The sequence below is a fragment of the Manis pentadactyla genome, chromosome 5 (genome assembly GCF_030020395.1).
Source record: "Manis pentadactyla isolate mManPen7 chromosome 5, mManPen7.hap1, whole genome shotgun sequence".
In the NCBI taxonomy this organism is placed as follows: Eukaryota; Metazoa; Chordata; class Mammalia; order Pholidota; family Manidae; genus Manis; species Manis pentadactyla.
In genome coordinates, this window is record NC_080023.1 from 149,781,544 (window position 1) to 149,802,449 (window position 20,906).

The following is a 20,906-nucleotide window of genomic DNA, read 5'->3' on the forward strand; positions in this document are numbered from 1 at the left end:
TCATTAATATACAATTACATGAGCAACATTGTGGTTACTAGATTCCCCCCATTATCAAGTCCCCACCATGTATCCCATTACAGTCACTGTCCATCAGCATAGTAAGATGCTATAGAGTCACTACTTGTCTTCTCTGTGAAATACTGCCTTCCCTGTGCCCCCCCCACTATATTATGTCTGCTAATTGTAATGCCCCTTATTCCCCTTCTCCCTCCCTCCCACCCCCTACCCAAGGCTCTTTCCCTTTGGTAACTGTTACTCCATTCTTAAGTTCTGTGAGTCTGCTACTATTTTGTTCCTTCAGTTTTTGCTTTGTTCTTAGGCTCCCCAGATGAGTGAAATCATTTGATACTTGTCTTTCTCCGCCTGGCTTATATCAGTCAGCATAATACCCTCTAGCTCCATCCATGTTGTTGCAAATGGTAGGATTTATTTTCTTCTTATGGCTGAATAATATTCCATTGTGTATATGTACCACATCTTTATCCATTCATCTACTGATGGACACTTAGGTTGTTTCCATGTCTTGACTATAAACAGTGCTGCAATAAACATAGGGGTGCATATGTCTTTTTGAATCTGAGAAGTTGTATTCTTTGGGTATATTCCAAGGAGTGGGATTCCGGGGTCAAATGGTATTTCTATTTTTAGTTTTTTGAGGAACCTCCATATTGCTTTCTACAATGGTTGAACTAGCTTACATTCCCAACAGCAGTGTAGGAGGGTTCTCCTTTCTCCGCATCCTTGCCAGCATTTGTTGTTCTTAGTCTTTTCAATGCTGGCCATCCTTACTGGTGTGAGGTGATATCTCATTGTGGTTTTAATTTGCATTTCCCTGATAATTAGCGATGTGGAGCATCTTTTCATGTGCCTGTTGGCCATCTATATTTCTTCTTTGGAGAAGTGTCTGTTCATATCCTCTGCCCATTTTTTAATAGGGTTATTTGCTTTTTGGGTGTTGAGGCCTGTGAGTTCTTCATATATTTTGGATGTTAACCTCTTGTTGGATATGTCAATTACTAATATATTCTCCCATACCATAGGATGCCTTTTTGTTCTGCTGATGCCTTTTTGTTCAGCAAAGTGTCCTTTGCTGTACAGTCCCATACACTTCTGGTAGGAACGTAAATGGTCAGCTGCTCTGGAAATCAGTTTGGAAATTCTTCAGAATGTTACAGAGTTATCTTTTGAGGAATCTCCCATATGACCCATTAATTCCACTCCTAGTTTATATACCTGAGTCCATATGTCCATACAAAAACTTGTACACAAATATTCATAGCAGCATTAGCTAAAAAATGTAGTAAAAAGTGGAAACAACTCAAATGTCCACCAACTGATAAAGGGATAAGAAAGATGTGATATAGCCATGGAGTGGACTGTTTTTCAATAATAAAAAATTAAGTTTTGGTACATGTTACATGAATGAGCCTTACAAACATTATGTTAAATGAAATAAGTCAGCTACAGAGGACCACATATTGTATGACTCAATTTATATAAAATGTTCAGAATAGGCAAATCCATAGAGAAAGATCAGTGGTTGTCTAAGCCTGGAATGGTTGAGGAGAAATGGGAGTCTATATGCTAAAAAGCATAGGATTTCTTGTTGGGGTGATGAAAACATTCTAACTTGGTTGTGGTAGTGATTGCACAACTTTGCAAACATACCTCTAGAATTGTAAAAAAAAGGAAAAGAGAAAAGATAATAGCAACTGTGACTCCAGGAGGAAGGGGGTCCCATACCTGGGGCAAGTTCATTATGAATCTGATAAAACCTAAGGAAGGCAAGGGAAAGGGTAGGTTGGGGGAAGGGTTTTATTGCTCACAGCTCAGTCTCTCACTTGGAGTTTTCTGCCCCCTCCCGTTTGACTCCTCTAGCAAGCACCCAGTCCTCCTGTCCCTGTTGCTGCAGTGCACACTCTCTTCCCTTACCTGCCCCTTCCAGGAGGAACTCCATGGTTGGGTCCCTGGTGACTGGCAGGCACGAGACTAATTACATACCAGGAATGGAGGGGAGGGGAGAATGGCTGTTTTCTTTCCACCACTGGCCACCATGGCAGCTCTGCTGTGGCCCATTGATATGGAAACAGTCCCTCATCCACACACCATCAAAACCAGGCAGGAAATTCTGAGTGAAAATTTCCATTTACCCCACAACCCACCCGTGCAGAATTCTCACCTTACAGTCTACATATCCCCCAATCTTCTGCAATGGCCCTTATGGAAGAAAGCTAGAACACTGTAACCATATTAATAACATATAATAACAACAGAAATTATGATACAGACAGCAGTTAAATCATGACAATCCTCAAACCTAAGGATACAGCTGAGTCCAAAGTCCTACTCAGATTAAGTCCATCATTCACACTTTCCATAAGAGGCCAGCAGCTGAACTGGCAGGGGACTCCGGGCATACGCAGCAAGTGGCAGCTGTGGCTAGGGGGTGCGCCCAATCCACAAAGATGAAACTAGAATAGAATAACTTTAAGGGTTATAAGATAAATGTTTTAATGACACCAACATAGGTAAATCCTGTCCATCAAGTAAGATGCATGTAAGAGAGTGTCCTGTAATAGGACAGTGGAAGGAGTGGGGTCCCGTCCTGGTCTAGCATACCATACCTTCACCCCTCTCCCTGTGGGAGTTATAGATGGGTCGATATGGGAGGCACATGCACTGGCCATAATGACAAAACAAAATTCCCCCGTAAGATGCTCTTACCTTCTGACTGTTTTGGGTACATTATCATGATCTTTGGGGGCCACTCTGCTGTTACTCTGGGAACACACAGGAGGCCAGCTTCCAGGCCTTGTCCCTAAAGCTCCAGAAGGGTCAGCCATCACTGGTCCATGTGTCAAAATGTTCAGAGTCACATCCATTCAACAGAACCTACAAGGTTTAGTGCGGTTGCTGGCAGCAAGTTGTTCTGCTGGCCAAATCCTGGCTTCAATAATTTCTCCTTGTGCATGTACAGTTGTACGGGAGAGGCAGCAATGTGTGTTAGCATGTCCATGGGGCTCAATGCCTCCTTCTGGGGCTTCTCATTCATACACCATAGCACTTCTGTAAGTGGAGTGAGCAGCCCCATAGACTATTGGTGTCTGACTTCAGGTTAGATTTTAACAAACCGTTGTGCCTCTGTATCTTGCCTGCCTTGGTAGGGTTATATGGTACATGAAACTTCCACCTTATCCCTGATTGTTGTATCCATTCTTGTAACACATGTCCAGTAAAGTGGGTGCCTTGATCACTCTCAATCACCTGTGGCTGGCCATAGGCTGCAAAGAGACGCTCTAGACCCCCTTTGGTCATTTGTTGATCTGCACGATGTGCAGGAAAAGTAACCAATAGTCCAGTAGCTGTCATGGCATACCAATACCCTTCTGACATGAGCCGAGGCCCAATATAGTCTATCTGCCACCTGACAAGGGGTATCGGCCCCTTAACTATTGCCCCATGTTGCTGCGGGACTCTGTGTAAATCCCTCTTAGAGCACACAAAGCATTCCTGCCGGGCTCTGCTGACTTCTTCAAAGGTCAAGTGCAATGGACTACAGCCCTACATTGTCTTTTGCCCCACTGATGGACTACAGCCTACATTGTCTTTTGCCACTGTGCAACAAATGGTATAACCATTGGGTAACATCAGAGGCAGGCTTTCCTTCTAGTCAATGTACCTGGGCTAATGTGTCTGCTTCATCATTCCCTGAGGATGCCAAAGGCAAATGGCTGGTCACATGCTATACTGTAACTGTTTTAGTCTGACCAGAGAGGCTCACAGGTCTTGCCACAACTCTTGCCCCCAAAGGAGCTGGTGACCAACCATCCAGTTGGCATGGTAACATGTCGATACACACAGGGTCAAGCCCTGATAGATGGCCCAGTTGTCTGTGCAGACTATTGGGGAGGGCTCCTGGGTGATCATGAGCCATACTGCCCGCAACTCTGCCCATTGACTGCTCTTTCCTTCCCCATCCTCCATTCATATGGTCTCGGTTTTTTTAATAGCTTTCTTTCCTCCTTTATAGCATCTCACAACTTGTGTTCCTGTTCTGCCACTTCCTGCCAAAGCACATCTCTCTCCTGGGTAACTCTTTCCATTGCTGCAAGAAACACCCAAACCACAGTTCCCACCACCACATGTTCACTCAGTTGCCCTAAGGAGTTCCCTATTTTGTGGAGGACCAACTCCACTGCCTCTGGTGCCCCACCCTTCCCCAGTTCTGGGGAAGGGCCCACTCCTTTAGGAGGAAAATCTCCCTGGACCAAATCCCCACTGGGGGATCTTTGGGTGAATCCCCACCATCCATGGGGGTTCCCTGGGTGATCCCTGCCACCCATGGGAGTGTCCCTGGGTGTCTCCCCACTATTCACAGAGGGGTCCAAAGGAATTTCCCCACCATCTATAGAGGCAGCCCCCTGAAACATCACACCCATGAGGACAGTTTTCAGGTTCACTGGACCCTGCTGACTCTCATTAAAATGTGGCTCCAGGAGAAAGGAGGTTCCCCACCTGGGGCAAGTTCCTAATGAATCTGATGATCGAAGGAAGACAAGGGAAACGGCAGGTTGGGGGAAAGAGTTTTATTGCTCACAGCTCAGTCTCTTGCCTGGCGTTTTCTGCCCCCTCCCACTTGGTTCCACAGCAAGCCCCCAAACCCCCATACCCGCTGCCACAGCACACGCTCTCTTCCCCTGCTGCCCCTTCCAGAAGGAACTCCATAGGTGGGTCCCTGGTGACTGGCAGGTACCAGACCAATTATGTACGAGAAAGAGGGGAGGAGAGAATGGCCAGTTTTCTTTCCACCCCTTGCTCCTCAGCGGCTCTGCCATGGCCCATTGATATGGGAACATGTCCTCATGTGCACACCACTATCAAAGCCAGGTGGGAAAATCTGGGTGAAAACTTCCATTTACCCCACAGTAACCATTGCAAGAATTGAGAAAGTTGTATTTGATAAATCTCATGGCTGCATTTCATTTGTTACAAGTCCAAACTCACAACCAATGGAAAGTAGGAGTTGAATCCTGAAAGGGTGGTGAAATTTGAACTTGTGGTGAAAAAAACTGAACTCGATATCTGATGCAAAAAAAATGATGAATTTCTCATCTGCCTACAAAGGATAGCTGTAATGCACAGTGTCCCCGAACAAAGCCAGAGCTGATCTTATATAGTCTTTTGGGAAGTCTACCATTCAGGGATCGTCAGTATTTCAAAATCCAGATCATCCAGCGATTGACAGACTCCAGCTTTGTTAGCTGGTCACTGTTGTGAGACAGCAGAGGATTGCCTACCTTTCAGAAACCTGGTCCTGGTAGTGAGGCACTTTCTGATAGGTTGTCTTGAAGCCTGGAACCGTCAATGACTGGCTGACTTTAAGAAGCTTGGGGCAGTCATTAATTTACTAACTTTCAGAAACATAGATACTGGAGTGAAGCTTTTGTTGACTGGCTCATTTTCTGAATCAAATCCCCTGGAGTGAGGCTGTTGCTGAATGACTGATTTTCAGAGACTGTGGACTGATGAGAAGTTATCTCCAAATGATGGGTGCTTGTTCATGACTTGGAACTTGAGCCAAAAATCACGTTTCCTGTCTTGAATATGGGAAATAAGCACTTCCAGTTTCAAGTCACTTCTTTTGGTCTTCCCTCAGCTAAACTTGCTGGAGATACCATAGGGATTGTCCAGGTCTTTTAGTTGAGTTGGCAGGATTTTCAGGTAGTGTTACCATTTAAGTGATCTAAGTGCCAATTATCTTGGTGGAAAAATAGCTCTAATATTTTTGTAATTGATTACCGAAAGATGAATACAAGATATTTAAGATATCCTAGCAAAGTCAATATAGGATGCAGGACAAAACCATTAAATATGTTCTGTATATATAGGACACCTGGCAAGCTATCAATAAGGTATTTAACGCGTTTTACACATGAAAAGACTGAGGCTCGGTGGGATTAGGTTTCTTGTACAGGGCCCTGCAGTCCGAAACAGGTCAAGCAGAGATCTGCATGGTAAAAAGCCTGGATCCTCTGTGACCCTATAAACTCCTAACGCCCATGCTCTGTGCCCGGCTGCACGCTCTCACTAAGCTGAGGTTGGCTAGCAATCTACTGGATGTTTGAAGGGAGGATGCGCTGTTGACTAGCAGGGAGTGAGGAAATAGCACCGAGACAGGCTAAGCGAGCCTGGGATCAAGAAGATGCTCCGGTCGCGGCGATGCCCCGGGACCGAGCTGGAGAAGGATTTGCTGGGAGCGCAAGGCGGCTGAGAGGGGCGGGGCGAGCTAGCTCCCGCCCCTGGCCGCGTCCTTGAGCGTGGCTCAGGGCGCCGCAGAGAGCCCCACTCCACGATGCGGAGCCTGAGGACGGGACAGAGTGGCGGCGTGGTAGCCCGCCCCCTGCGGACCCGAGCTCCTAACGTGCCGCCCAACCGCCTAGCGGCTTAAGGAGGGCCCCACCCTACGGCCGTGCGCCCGCCCCCCAACCCAGCCCCTCCCGACGCCCCCTTCCGAGATCCTTGCGCCGCTCCGACTCCGCCCCCGCCCCAACGTGCCCCCGCGCGCCGCGCCCCCCGCCCACCCGGCACGCCCAGTCGCCCCGCCTGGCCGCAGCGGGCCTGCAGCTGGCCGGCGGGCCTGAGCGACCCTAGCAGCGGCGCTGTCCTCCTCCTCCGCCCGCCGCCATGGATGTGTACCCCCCGCACCGGCTGGGGCTGCCCCGCGCGCGGTTCCCTGGCGGCCCGGGCCGTGGGTCGCCCTCCGTCAGGTACGCGGGGCCGAAGCCGCAGAGGGGCGGCTGGGCCCGGGGTTACGGGTTGTTGGGGTCCCGCGACGCCTTTCGCCCCAGGGCGTGGTCCGACATGGCTTCCTTGCGGATGGTTTTTCCCTAAACGGCTCCCTGAGGAACGTTTCCCCAGGAACAGTGCTCTGTGTAGAGGCTCTCTCAATGGCTCCTTTATAGACAGCCCCACAACGGCTTACCCGTGAAGACCCCTTACTGTGACATCCCCACCCCTATGGTACGTTTCCCCCTGGAAAGATTCCGCTATAAAGAACTTCCACGGTGGCTTTTCTGTGGATAACTCACTTGCCTCTTCCTCATTATGCTTATCCCAGAAATGGCTATCTATTGAGACCCACACACACAATAGCCAGCCCCCTGTAAAGAACCCTCAAATGGATGTCCCTAGAAACGGCTTACCTATAATGCCCCACCACAGTAGGTCTCTAGAGCCTTTCCCCTTGACAGCGGCTTCCCTAAAGAGTACCCCTCCTCCCGCACCCTACATTACACACACTGACAGCATCTTCTCTCTTGCGCGTTTCCCCACCTCCTCCCGCCCCAGCTTCGCGTCGCTCCTTTACTCCGCAATGGGGAGCTCACTGGGGGGCAGTGGAGGTCATTAGGGACGCGGGAGAGAAAACTTACAGGATGGATAGGGAAAAGAGGCCCACCCCATGCCCTCCAAAGCGGCGCACCCCAACCCCCAGAGCCTAGAGACAGAGCCCCCCCCCCCCGGGTGCCTCGGTATGGGAAACTGATATTGGGGAGGGTCACCGCCCCTTTTCGACTTGGGAAGATCCGTATCTGGTTTCTGTTCCCTGTGCCTTTGGGGCTGACCTTGATAGTCTGGGCATTGTTTGTGATTGTTATCGGGCCGCCACCGGAGTGTGGAGGTTGCAGTGTTGGAGGGGTTGCAGCAGAGACCGTTGAGAGAGAGAAAATGGGCCCTGGTACTGCGAAACTGTTATTATACCAGAAGAGGGGGTTTTTGTGTACTGTTTCTTTATTCTAGCTACTTGGCAAAGCAAGTATGGTATTGTTCCCTTGAAAGGAGGCTGTTAAGTTATATGTTAAAACGGCTTTTCCTATATCTTTGTTAATGGCACTTAGGACATTGTGTTTTAACTTTTTGCTCGCTAATTTTTTTTTTTTTAACTAGACCAAATTCTTGAAGAACTAGATCTTAGAATCCTGTTCCTCTCTCAACTCCCTGGCATTTCTTCCCCTACCCCAGCAACTAATGCATGTTTGTTGAATAAATAAAGGATGGGAGTTGGTGAGGCTAGATATCCTTGGTTGCATTTGGAAGTCCTAATTTGCTTTTAAGCTGGCAGGTGATATTGTTTGAACTCCTGCTTTGCCCTTCAATGGAATTCCTTGTAGGCTTTACAGTTCCAAGTGTTTAGCTGCTTATGGTAACCATCTCCAGGCTGTCCTAATGTTTCAAGCCACCAGTTTCCCAGAAAGTATTTGAACTTTGTATAGAATAGAAACTGCACAAAATATTCTAGAACTTCGAGCAGCCATCCATTAAATCCAAGCTCTTTGTAGACTTGGGGTTCATCCCAGATCATCTTGAGCTTTGGAAACTTGGGTCTTTGAGACTTTTAGGGAAAATGAACTTGCCAGTAAAATCCATGTCTAAAATTACTGCTGCCTTCCTTGTTTCTAGTAGCATGGCAGTGTGCAGTTGTTTTCTGTTTTAAGTAGTGTTTCTACGTTAAAAAGATGAATGTTGGCTAACTTTACTAATCATAAATTCTGACTCTTCCGTCAAGTGATTTGAGTGAAATTTGATAGTCTTCAGACAAGGAGTAGTGCAGTGCAAGGACCCCAAGCAAGGCCTGGCTGCTCTTTATCTTCGGTTAAAGAAATTTAGTGCAGGTTCCCCTCCTTTTCTCATCTCTACATATGTGAACTTGCTTTTCTTGCCCATTCAAGCCTTTCCCAGACTTTTGACATTGAACTTTTCTAGCAAGTTTGGGCTCAGCACTTCCAGTCACCCATATTTGGCTTCTTTGCTGCACTCTGACTCCTGAGTGATGAAAGAGGCAGGCCTAACTGGTGAAGTTACATTCCTGAAGACCCATAGATAGTACTTTGCGAGTGTGTGATTCTCTTCCCATAGTGGAGTTCATTTTCACAGATAGGAAATAGAGATCAGGAGTTACAATACTGTTGCTTTGAACTGGAAGCTTCTTTTGAAGGATGTGGTGGTAGTCATCAGTGCTGTCCATCAAGGATTTTTGGTTTCTTCTTTCTGGGCATGTGGTACAGTCATATTTGCCTGCCATTTTTAAAGTTGGGAATAACCTTGTGAGTTGCTTTTGGTCAGTAAAATGTGTGTAGGAATGATGTGTATCCTTTCAGGGTAAAAGCTTCTGGTGTGTAATTTTCTCTTTTTATTTCCCGGGGTGTGGGTGAAACTGTAACATTTCCAGAGTTATCTAGCCTGGCTTTAGTGCATTTGCATATCCTCAGGGGTGGAGAGAAGTTCATCTTCATGTCAGTAGGTAATTTACCTGGGCAACCGGGGGTGTGTCTGAACCTGAGAACTTAAAGGGAGGGGCTGGCTTGCTTGCTGGCTTGCTTGCTGGCTTGCTTCTTCAGGAGCAGAGGAGAGAGCCGGCTCTGGACTGCAGTTTGTAAGCAATAAACGAGTTTTAAACTTTATTACTCCCTTTGACTGATTTTGGTTTTTAGAGGTATTTTGCTCCGGAATTTCCTCTCCCCGGACTTACACTGGGTTATGATGACTCATGGTGCTGTGACTCATGGTGCTCTAGATGATGGCTAAATCCATTAGTCTGGGATCAACCCAGATAACCTATGTTTGACAGAATGAGCAAGAAGTAAACCTGTCTTGTTTTAAGGCACTAAGATTTTGGATTTATTACCAAGTAACCATTCTTGAGTTGTATTAAGGAACCAGTGGAAATAGCTTAAATATGCTTCCTTACTTAAAAATCTTTTCCTGCAGAGAGATCTGATTCTGCTCAGGAGTTATGTATCGGTTAAATATCACTGCCTCTTTATACAAATAATCCAGCATACACTGTGCTGAGTGTTGTGGATTCAGACAAATAAGGCAGGTTCCTGCCCTCAGAGAGCCCCTTTGTATGTGGAAAGTCACAAAAACAGTAAAAATCATAATACAGAGGGAAGAGAAGTAAGTAACTAAGGAAGAAATAGGGCTAAAGGAATAATAATGGGGAAGGCAAGTAAATTGATTTGGGGCTCACCTGTTGGAAGAGTGGAGTTACCATTTACTGATATTAGGAATACTGGAATAAGAGCAGGTTTGTGGAGAAAATTTGGAGTTGCCTAATAGATATCCAAGTGGAGATGTTGATTTGTGGTTGGGTATATTAATCTGGAGTTCGGAGAGAGATTGGACTGGAGATACCACCCATACACTGATGACTCCCAGGTTTTTATTTAAACTATGAGACTAGGTAGGAATCGAAGTACTAATGTAGATACAGAAGAGGACCAATATCAAAGCCCTGTGGTATCCCATGTGAAAAAGACAGCGTAGTAATATCTTTCAAATTCTGAGGGAAGATGATTTCCCACCTCTGAGATAGAAGAATCAAGGACAGTCATGGAAGGGCAAGTGATAAGTACTGTTGATAGGCTGATGAGGACTAAGAATAGACCATTAGATTTGGTACTGTGGAGGTCATTGGTGGCCTTAACAAGAACAGGTTTTTTAGTGCAGTGGATTCAAGAGAAAATAGGAGAGCACTTGAAAATGATAATAGAGATAGTTATAATCATGTTGTTGCAGAGATTTTTTAAGGGAGAGCAGAGTAATAGGGCTGTGGCTGGAAGAGTGTGAAGTGTTTGAAGTATTTTTGTTTTTAGTTGGGTGGATATATAACCTGTTTGAAGTCGATGGGAATTATGGAGTACAGATTAAAACAAGAGAAGGGACAGTTGCAGGTATGAAGTCTTTTGAGTAGGTGAAAGGGCATGGGATCTGGCCATAAATACGGATTATAAATGGATATATTGGCCTCATCTTGGGTAGGTGTTTGGGCAGTTTATCTGTGGCAATTATATGGACCCAAATACTGGTGTGTTGGTAAATAGGAGAAAGTGGAAGTTCTTTTCTGATTATTCACTTAATAAGAAGAAACGTCTGCAGCAAAAAATGAAGGGTGGGGAAGGTGTTGGTAGTTGAGGAGAAAGAAGATTCATCAAGGAGAATGGAGAAAAATAAGTGGAATGAGGAAATGTTTGAGGAGTGCTAAGCAGCACCAGTGCCCATGTGGTATTTGTTGTCATAAATTTAAGTTATAACAGTTACAGTTACAACCAGTTAGCATAGTTGTGTGCTTTTCCTGTAGCTCTGTTGAGCTGCTTGGTTGTGGGCACTGCCAAAGGGCATGGCTGGGGTAAACAGAGGACCTTAGTGGAAGACAGGAATAAAGGAGCTGAGAGGTAAGGAAAGGGAAGGATTATCTCACTGCATATTGCGATTATTATGAGTTAAGTTTGGAGTTGTAACAGCAAAAGAGACAGTGATCCAGAAGCTAAAATCTTTAGGGAATGTGGAAGACTGAGTGACGTAGAGGTACAGAGATGTCTGTAACAAGGAGGAATAGTGGGTGGTTATTGTTTGAGGGTATCCAAAATGAAATTAAATATCTAAAAACCAAAGAACATGAGTTTCCAGCTTAAAGGACTCTCCAAGAATCCAGCACAATTAATTAAAAAATATCCATGTTAAGGCACAGCATCATGAAATTTTTGAGAACTATAAGACAAAAGAATATCTACAGATCACATAGATTGGGTCAGAAATCATAGGATTGTAGCCAGACTGGAAATGAGAAGATAATGGAACAACCATTTCCTTCTGAAGGAAAATGGATTCCCACCCAGAATTCTGTATCCAGCCAAACTCTCAAGCAGGCATGAGGGAAAAATAAAGACATTTCACACATACAAGATCTCAAAGCTTGACCTTCCATGTACTTTTTATTAAAAGCCACTGGAGGATGTGCTGTAACAGAAAAGTCTGATTAAGGAGCTCCTTTACTAGGGCTCCTCTATATCATGTACTGGTGGGATTCTTCCTTGTTAAGAGACTCATGAGGAAGGACGTCCTTTGTTGCTTCTGGCAATTACCAAAGGGCTGGGACCATTTTTCATTGCCATGTCCCACATTTCTTGCCCCAGTGCTTAGATCAGTGTCTGGCACATAGCATTCGCTAAGTATGAACTGCTGTTGTTAGCTATTATGAAACATTGCTTGCATTAATTAATTATTAAATGAATAGAGAATAAGTACAGGGTAAGCTGTGAACTGTGTTAGATTTCATGGGTGTTCAGAGAATGAAGAATCACAGTTGTGAGCTAGATGGTAAGAAGGTAGTTCGGGATAATGATGTTCAGTAAAGCACTTCAGTAAAGCCTCACAGGAGCCGGTTATCTTATCAGGTGATGTTTATTGGCCAACTGCCAAAACCCATGGTTCTCTTTTGGATTTATAGATCTACAGAAGTAGTAATTACTTTTGTAGTGCAGATGGTCCCTGCCTTATATGTAAAGTTAAAACGCAAAGCCAGACTATAACTTTGTATATCTGAAAATGTGAAGTTTCACCTCCAGTGTACTTGCTTAGATGCTGGCCAGAAAGGCTTGGTGTGGTGTAGAAGCAAAAAAAGTTTTGCTTAGTAGACTGTATGGCTTTATTTCTGGGCCAGGGTAAAGGTCTAAGTATCTGTCTTTTCCCTTGTATATGGAATGACCATGTACTGAGTACTCTTACAGTGAGCACTGTGGCATTAATAGTGCACAATATCTTGACAGTGTTTCCTAGCTCTTGGGCTCTTCTGTGATGCTTTAATTTTTGGAGAGGGGGAAATGAATTACACACCTCAATTTATTTGATGTTTTTGCCTTGAAATTTAGAAAAAGAAAGAGTCTACAACTTGGGTATTTAATTAAAACTGTTAGCTGTGATTTTGAGCCTTGGTTTGAGGTAAAGTCAGCCATTTGGCATGCTTTTTGTTTTTCACATCTTCTTTTGAAATAATTTTAGGGTTGGAAATACGGCACAGAGTATATGTGTGCATATATATAGCCTTCACCCAGCTTTTCTAAAATTAGTATCTTACACAACCATGGTGCATTTATCAAAACTAAGAAACTAATATTGGCACAATACATTATTTAGTTAACTTTTATTTCCTTAGAAAATTTTTGTTTACTTGGAGTTTAGTACTTCATACATTATTTGGATTTCTTGTTTTACACTAATGTTGTTCTTCTATTCCAATATCTAATCCAGAATTCCACATTGCATTTAGATTTGACATGCTTTTAGTAGTCAGAGAAGTGAGGGAAAGTAATTGTGGATGCTTTTTGAATAAAGACTTGTGAAGCTCACTTTACAAAAAGTGGATTGTGTGAAGAAGTTCTCAAAGAAAGCTGGAGAAAAGGAACAAAATGGAAAATAAGATGTTAACATAGAATATAACTAGACTTCCAGATAATATTTTCCATTTGTGGTAAATTTTATTTTCCAAAGTTCTTGAATTTAGTTTGTACAATGTCTTAAATACTCCAGTTTTAAAATATGTGTAGACATGGATTGCAGTTGGGATTTTTAACCATTTTAGATAAGGTGGCCTATCAGCTACTAACTGCATTTGACAGCTGGTATATGACACTTAACAATAATAACTTCACTTTGGGGTTTATTTTCTTTTGCAAAAGATGTCTGCCTAGAGGGGAGGGTAGGCTAGTCTTGGTATAAGGTCATAAGCGAACCAGGCCTCTTCTGTGTCTGTATTTTGCTATCCTTAGCAAGTGGATTCCATTTTCTCCATAGCTTCATGGTTACAGAATGGCTGCAGGAACTCTATCATGTCTGCCAGGCAAGAAGGGAAAAGGAAAGGGACAGCTCTTCCTAGTTGAGTCAATCCCTTCCCTTCAGGGAGCTTCCCAAGAAACTTCCATTTGATGGCATCTGCATGTTTCATTGGTCAGCTATAGAAGCAAAAGAGCTGGGCCTATTGCTCCCTGAAATAAAATTGGTGTACTATTTAGTAAAAAGGAGAGTGGATATGGATTAGAAAATATTTCTATAAAAATAGTCCATATACTAGAAAGTTCAAGTAATAACATACCTTAAAGCTCTGATTATTTTTTTAAGTGTACTATTTCTGTGAGAATAGATAAATGGATCAAATAAAAATAAAAAAAATGGTTCCAGATATATATGGCAATTTAGTATATGCTAAAAGTGGCATTCCATATCAGAGGATTAAAAGGATATGGTCTTGGGACAATCACTTACACTTTGGGGAAGAAAAGCAATTAGATTCTTGCTTTATGAGAGTAAATTCCAGAGGAGTAAAGAGCTAAATGTTTAACACGCATGTGTAATTAAAATGAAATAATTGGTGTTTTACTGTTTTTTAAAATAATAGTTGGGAAGACACAAAAGGAAGCCATAAAACCCCTAAGTTTAAAGATAAAGATAGATTTACTTACATAAAACTTTGAAACTTCTGTATGAAAAAGATACCATAAACAAACTCTAAGTTTGAAGGCAATACTTGCAAATGGCCAAAACACAACTTTTAAAATATGATAGAATGTATAAATTTTTAAGAGAAAAAAATCCCAAGGGACTGAATAGAAAATGGGCAAAGAGCATGACTATGCATTCATTGAAAACGAAATACAGATGATCAGTAAACATTTGACAACCTGCCTAGTGATGAAGGAAAATATAAATTTAACAATAAAAATTCTAACCATTAGGTTAACATTAGTTGAACATGGCTTAGAAAGTTGTGTGGAAACAGGTACTCTGATATATGATAGGTAAATGTTTTAAGAAAACAATTTGGCAAGATCTGTCATCATTTTAAATGCAGATATCTTTTACCCTGGCAGTGCCACATTTAGGTCTCTACCTTGCAGAAACTTTTGCACTTGTATCAAAGATGGATGTATAAGGTTGCTCATTGAAGCATTGTTTGCTATTGCAAAAATAATAAAAATTCTGAATGTTAATCATAGTGGCTGGTTAAATAAAAACAAAAGAATACAGTGCAACAGTTTAAAAAATGAGGTTGAGTCCTGTGTACTAACTTGGAAAGATTTTAAGGTATAATGTTAAGTGAAAACATGTTGCAGAGCACCTACGTATCTCATGATTAGAACTTTATTGAACCCCTCCCCCTTCCCAAAAACCCCTTAAAGTATATATTACTGAGAGATTCACACCACATTGTTTACAGCAGTTTTCTATAATGAAGCAAATCAGATTGGTATGGGGATTCACTTTGTAAAATATTCAAAACAAAGTATACAGAATATAAAAATATATTCATGTTTTGTTTAATTTTTAAAATCGGAAGATTAGCATAAATTATGGAGGAAAATGGGCAAAAATAGCATTCTTAATTTTTTTTCTTTATTTTAGGGAACCAGAATACTGAAATACAAACAAGCAAGAAAATATACCTGGTTGGGTATACAGTAATTGTATACGATTAAAATTACAATTTATATGTAATCACTAATTACATGTAAAATGGAAGATGGGAAGAATGTAGAGATGACTGCCTAGAATTCAAAAATACTATATCTGTGGCTAACTTTTTTATCAGGAAACCAGTGAGGTATAGCAGAAAGGAAGAGTTCAGAGTCAGGGTATCTGGTCACTCAGGTTCTGGTGCAGTTAATCTTTACTCAGCCCTGTAATCTTGGGCAAACTGCTTCTGTTCAGGTCTTAATTTCTTCATCCTATCATTCTTTCATGTCCAGATTCTGAGTCTGAATCCAAGGAAAGTAAAAAATACAGTGTACATGTAGCATATTTGACATAAACTGCATTATTGGGTCTGCTGAGTCTGCAGGTATTCTAAAGGAGGAACTTCGTAAAGTTGTCGAGTGACCACAGGCAGGATGTGCCAGCTGTGCTCAGGCAGACCTAGAAGCTGTAGGGAAGCACTATTGCTGGGCTTGGTACATGTTTGAAGATATCTATTAGGGAAGAAAATAAAGATTGGATGGATATACAATAAATTCATTGGTGACCTCTGGGGATGAATAACAGTGAAGACTTTAGTTTTATGTAATATTCCTTTTTTTTCATTAAAAAACTAAAATTCATATTTTACATTCATAATTAAAAAGGCACTAATGAAGATAAAAGCAAGTCTGCCAAAATGCTAATAGTTGTTAATTCTGGGTGTTAGGAATACGGGTGATTGTGGTTTTCTAATTATACTTACTAGATTTTTTTTTAATAGGTAAATATTTCAGTTAGTGACAAGTTTAATGCTTCAGTGACAAGTGAAAGGCTATGTTCTGGTTAAAAATTAAATTACGGGAAGGGAGTGGGGGAATGGGTGAAATAGATAAAGGGAGAAGAATTAGTGAGCGTATTTGCTATCTTGATCTAGGCAATGGTTACACGAGTGTATACACACGTCAAAATTCATCAAGCTGTACACTGAGATTTGTGCATTTGATTGTATGTACCTCAATATAAAAATTCTTTTAAAAAACTGAATTTGGGAAGCAAGAAAATTTACAAAGGGAAAAAGGAGTGAATTTACTTTTACCCATTTGACAAAATAAGAGCTCCTACTAATTTAGGATAATTGTTTTACTCTGGGAAGAGGAAGATCTTCCTGCGTTTTATGTGCTTCCATTTATTTGGCCAAGATATTTGTGGAAAAGAAACTCTGCTCCTGTTCTCAAGACAACCACTAAACTTGTCTTGCCTTTCCATAGAAGTAGTCGGGGAGCTGTTTGTTTCTTAGTCACATGACCTATTCATACTTTTGTCACTGACTGGTTTTAAGTTTGAAAAACAAAGAGCTCTTAGTAACTTTGGCAGTCAGACAGCCTATGCCCAGATGGTTTGGGAAATAGGCCAAAGGAGTAACTTGATAAATTATTTCTGGTATAGAATTTAATATTTCTATTATATCTAGTATCTCTAGTATAGCGTAGAGAATGATTACAAGACCAATCATCTGGTAAACTGGAAAAAATAGGGAGGGGCAGGCTACCATTTCCCTGGGGAAAGAAGTTTTCTTACTTCAAGCTTGATCATCTTGCAGTTTCTTCTGTTTTGCCATTTCTAAAACCCTACATTATCCCATGCCCCCCCATACCTCCAGCCCCAGATTTTATGAAAATGTTCAAACAATACAGAAAAGGTGAAGGACTAGTACAATGAATACTTGTTATACCCACCACTTGGATTCAGCAGTTTTTAACATTTTGCCATATGAACAGTTATCTTTGTTTTTTCTTTTCTTTTCCTCATTCTTCTTTTGTGTTAAAACTTTTTGAAGTGACTTGTAGACATCATGGTGCTTCACTTCTAAATACTTCCTTCCTCTTGCATCTGCTAACAAAAAGGACATTGTATGACCACAACATTATCTCACCTAAGAAAATTAACAGTGATTCCCTACTATCATCAAATACTCAAATCCAGTCCATAATCAAGTTTTCCCAGATGTCTTATGAATTCCTTTTCTTAAAAATCAAATTCAGGTCTGTACATTGCATTGTATTATTATTCTTTAATCTCTTTTGTGTTAGAAGAGTTCTCCCTCTCTGTTATTTTTGTTTTACATGACACTGACTCTTTTTAACTTAATAAAAAAAATTCTGGTAAAATACACAACAAAATTTACCATCTTAACCACTTTTAAGTGTATGGTTTAGTGGCATTAAATACATTCACATTGTTTTGCAGCCATTACCACTATACTATTCATCCACAGAACTGTTTTCATCATCTAAAACTGTACCTATTAATAACTCTCCATTCCTTTTCCCCAGCCCCTGGCAACCACCATTCTATTTTCTGTCTCTTAGGAATTTGACTAATATAGATACCTCATAAAATGGAATCATACAGTATTTGTCCTTTTGTGACTGGCTTATTTCACTTACTATAATGTCCTCAAGGTTCATCCATGTTTTAGCATGTGTCAGAATTTCTTTCCTTAAGATTGAATACCATTCCATTCTATGTATACAGCCCAGTTTCTTTACTCCTCTGGTGATAGACGCTTGGGTTGCTTCTACCTTTTTAAAAAAATTATAGTTGATGTACAGTATTGTATTAGTTTCAGATATACAACATAGTGATTGGACATTTTATACATATGAAATGATCACCCCGATTGGTCCAGTTATCATCTGTCACCATACAAAGTTATTACAATATTATTGACTATATTCCCTATGCTGTACTTTTTATGTCATGACTTAAATTTATAACTGGACATTTGTACCTCTTAATCCCCTTCCCCTAGTTTGCTGATACCCACTTCACCCCCGGCAACCACCAGGTTGTTTTCTGTATGAGTCTGTTTCTGTTTTGTTTCTTTGTGAGGTTTGTTTTTTAGATTCCACATGTAAGTGAAATCATATGGTATTTGTCTTTCTCTGACTGACTTCCTTTAGGATTGCTTTTAAAACCTTTTGACTAGTGTGAATAATGTTATGAACATGGGTATACAAATATCTCTTCAAGTTCTTGCTTTCAGTTATTTTGGGTGTATACCCAGAAGTGAAATTGCTAGATTATATATGGTCATTCTCTTTTTAATTTTTAGAGACATTGCCATTCTGTTTTCCACAGTAGCTATACTATTTTACATTCCCATTAACAGTGCACACAGGTCCCAATTTCTACCCATCATTTTTCATTTTTGTTTCTTTTTATAGTAGTGGTCTTGATTTGTGTGGGCATAGTATTTCTGTGGTTTTGATTTTCATTTCCCTAATGGCTAATGAGGTTGTGCATCTTTTCATGTGCTTATTGGCCATTCATATATCTTTTCTGGAGAATTATTCAAATCCTTTGCCCACTCTGAATTGCTTTTTTGTTGTTGTTGAATTGTAGGAGTTCCTTGTATATACTGGGTAGTAGCCTTTTGTCAGATACATGATTTGCAAATATTTTCTCCCATTCTGAGTGTTGCCTTTTCACTCTGTTAATCACTGTTATAATAAGTAATATAATTAATTTCACTCTGTACATGTCCTTTGATGAAATAAGTTTTAAAATTTGATGAAGTCTCATTTATATATTTTTCTTTTGTTGTCTGTGCTTTTGTTGTCATAGCAAGAAATCCTTGCCAAATCCAATGTCATGAAGCTTTCCCATATATTTTCTTCTAAAAGTTTTATAGTTTTAGGCTTATATTTAGGTCTTTATTATATTGAGTTAAATTTTGTGTATGATGTAATGTAAGGTAAAGGTCTGAATTCATTCTTTTGCATGTGGATATAGTTTCCTCAAAACCATTTGTTGAAAAAAAATCTTTCTCATTGAATGGTCTCAGTAGCATTGTCAAAAATAATTTGACCATGAGGACGTAATAAATGACATAAGCCAGTCACAGAGGAGTTTATTTCTAGGCTCTCTATTCTGTTCTGTTGTTCTGTTTGTCTTTCTTTATGCCAGTACCACAGTGTTTTGATTACCATAGCTTTGTAGTAACTTTTGAAATCAGGCAGTGTATCCTCCAGCTTTGTCCTTTTTCAATAATGTTATGGTTATTCTAGGTCTCTTGAGATTTCATATGAATTTTAGGTTGGATTTTATTATTTTTGCAAAAAAATATCATTGGAATTTTGGTGTGGAATTGCATTGAATCTGTAGATCATTTTGTGTGATGTGACAGCTTAGCAGTATTAAATCTTCCAATGCATGAACAAATGTATTTCCATTATTGGTGGCTTTAATTTCTTTTAGAAATTGTTTCTCTGAATCCCCACCAGCATTTTGGTATTGTCATTTTTTTATTTTAGCTTTTCTAATAGATTTGTAGTAATATCTCATTGTGGTTTTAATTTGCATTTCCCTAGTGGATAATGATTTTGAGCATGTTTTCATGTGCTTATCTGTATCCTTTTTGAGGAAATGTTTCATTATGCCTTTTGCTTGTTTTCTAATTGTTTTTTACTGTTGAGTTTTGAGAGTTCCTTATGTATTCTTCTTTGCAAATATGTTATCCCAATCTGTAGCTTGTCTTTTCATTCCCTTTACAAAGTCTTTCACAAAGCAAAAATTTTTTATTTTGATTAAGTCCCATTTATCAGTTTTTTTATATGGATCATACTTTTGGTATCAAGTCCAAGAACTTCATCAAATCTTAAGTCCAGAATATTTTCTTCTAGGATTTATAGTTTCACATTTGAATATTTAAATCTGTGATCTATTTTGAGCTAATTTTTGCATAAGGTATAGGGTTTAGGGTGAGGTTCATGGTTTTGTCTATGGGTATTCAGTTGCTCTAACATTATTTATCGAAAAGACTATCCTTCCTCCATTGAATTGCTTTTGAACCTTTATCAAAAATAAATTAGCTATATTAGTGTGGGTCTATTACTTACTACTCTTTTCTGTTCCATTGACCTATTGTCTTTCTCTCAGCCAACACCACTCAGTCTTGATTACTTTAGCTATATAAGTCTTGGCATTAGGTAGAATAATTCCTCCCACTTTATTCTTTTTTTCAAAACATTTTTTATTCTAGTTCCTTTGCATTTCCATATAAGTTTTAGAGTAATCTACAAAAAATCTTGATGAGATTGTGTTAAACCTGTACATTAACTTGGGGAGAATTGACATCAACATTATGTTGAGTCTTCCAATCCATGAACACACAATGTCCATTTACTTAGATCTTCTTTGATCTCCTTTATCAGTGTTTTGTGGTTTTTAGCTTTTAAGTCCTATGCATGCTTTGTTAGATTTCTATTTAAATTTAGATTTTGTTTACCAGGCGTTTGTTGCCTTTATACAGAAGTACCATTGATTTCTTTTTTTCTGTTAGTCTTTTTTTTTTTTTATCATTAATCTACAATTACATGAAGAACATTATGTTTACTAGGAGTACCATTGATTTTTATCTGTTGATCTTATGACCTTGTTAAACTCATTTATTAGTTCTATGATTTTTTGGTAGATTCTGTGAGATTCCCTACATAGGCCTTATGTCATCTGCAAATAGGGATAGTTTTATTTCTCCCTTTTTAATCTCTGTGTCTTTTATTTCCTTTTCTTGCCTTATTGCATAGGATAGAACTTCCAGTATTATGTCAAATAAA

At 40.5% G+C, this 20,906-nt stretch overlaps 1 protein-coding gene across 3 annotated transcripts in view; it reads left to right on the top strand.

Moving 5' to 3' along the window:
* The first annotated feature begins 6,574 nt into the window (after positions 1-6,574).
* Positions 6,575-20,906, top strand: part of DNAAF9 (dynein axonemal assembly factor 9) — a 152,846-nt gene continuing 138,514 nt past the window's right edge. For 2 of the 3 annotated variants that reach the window (XM_036924631.2, XM_036924632.2), the window contains exon 1: positions 6,576-6,770. In XM_036924631.2, coding sequence (XP_036780526.1) covers positions 6,688-6,770 — 83 coding nt within the window. In that variant the 5' untranslated portion in view covers positions 6,576-6,687. Of the gene's footprint in view, positions 6,771-20,906 lie in introns of all 3 variants that reach the window. The other variant, XM_036924633.2, reaches the window with a different exon arrangement.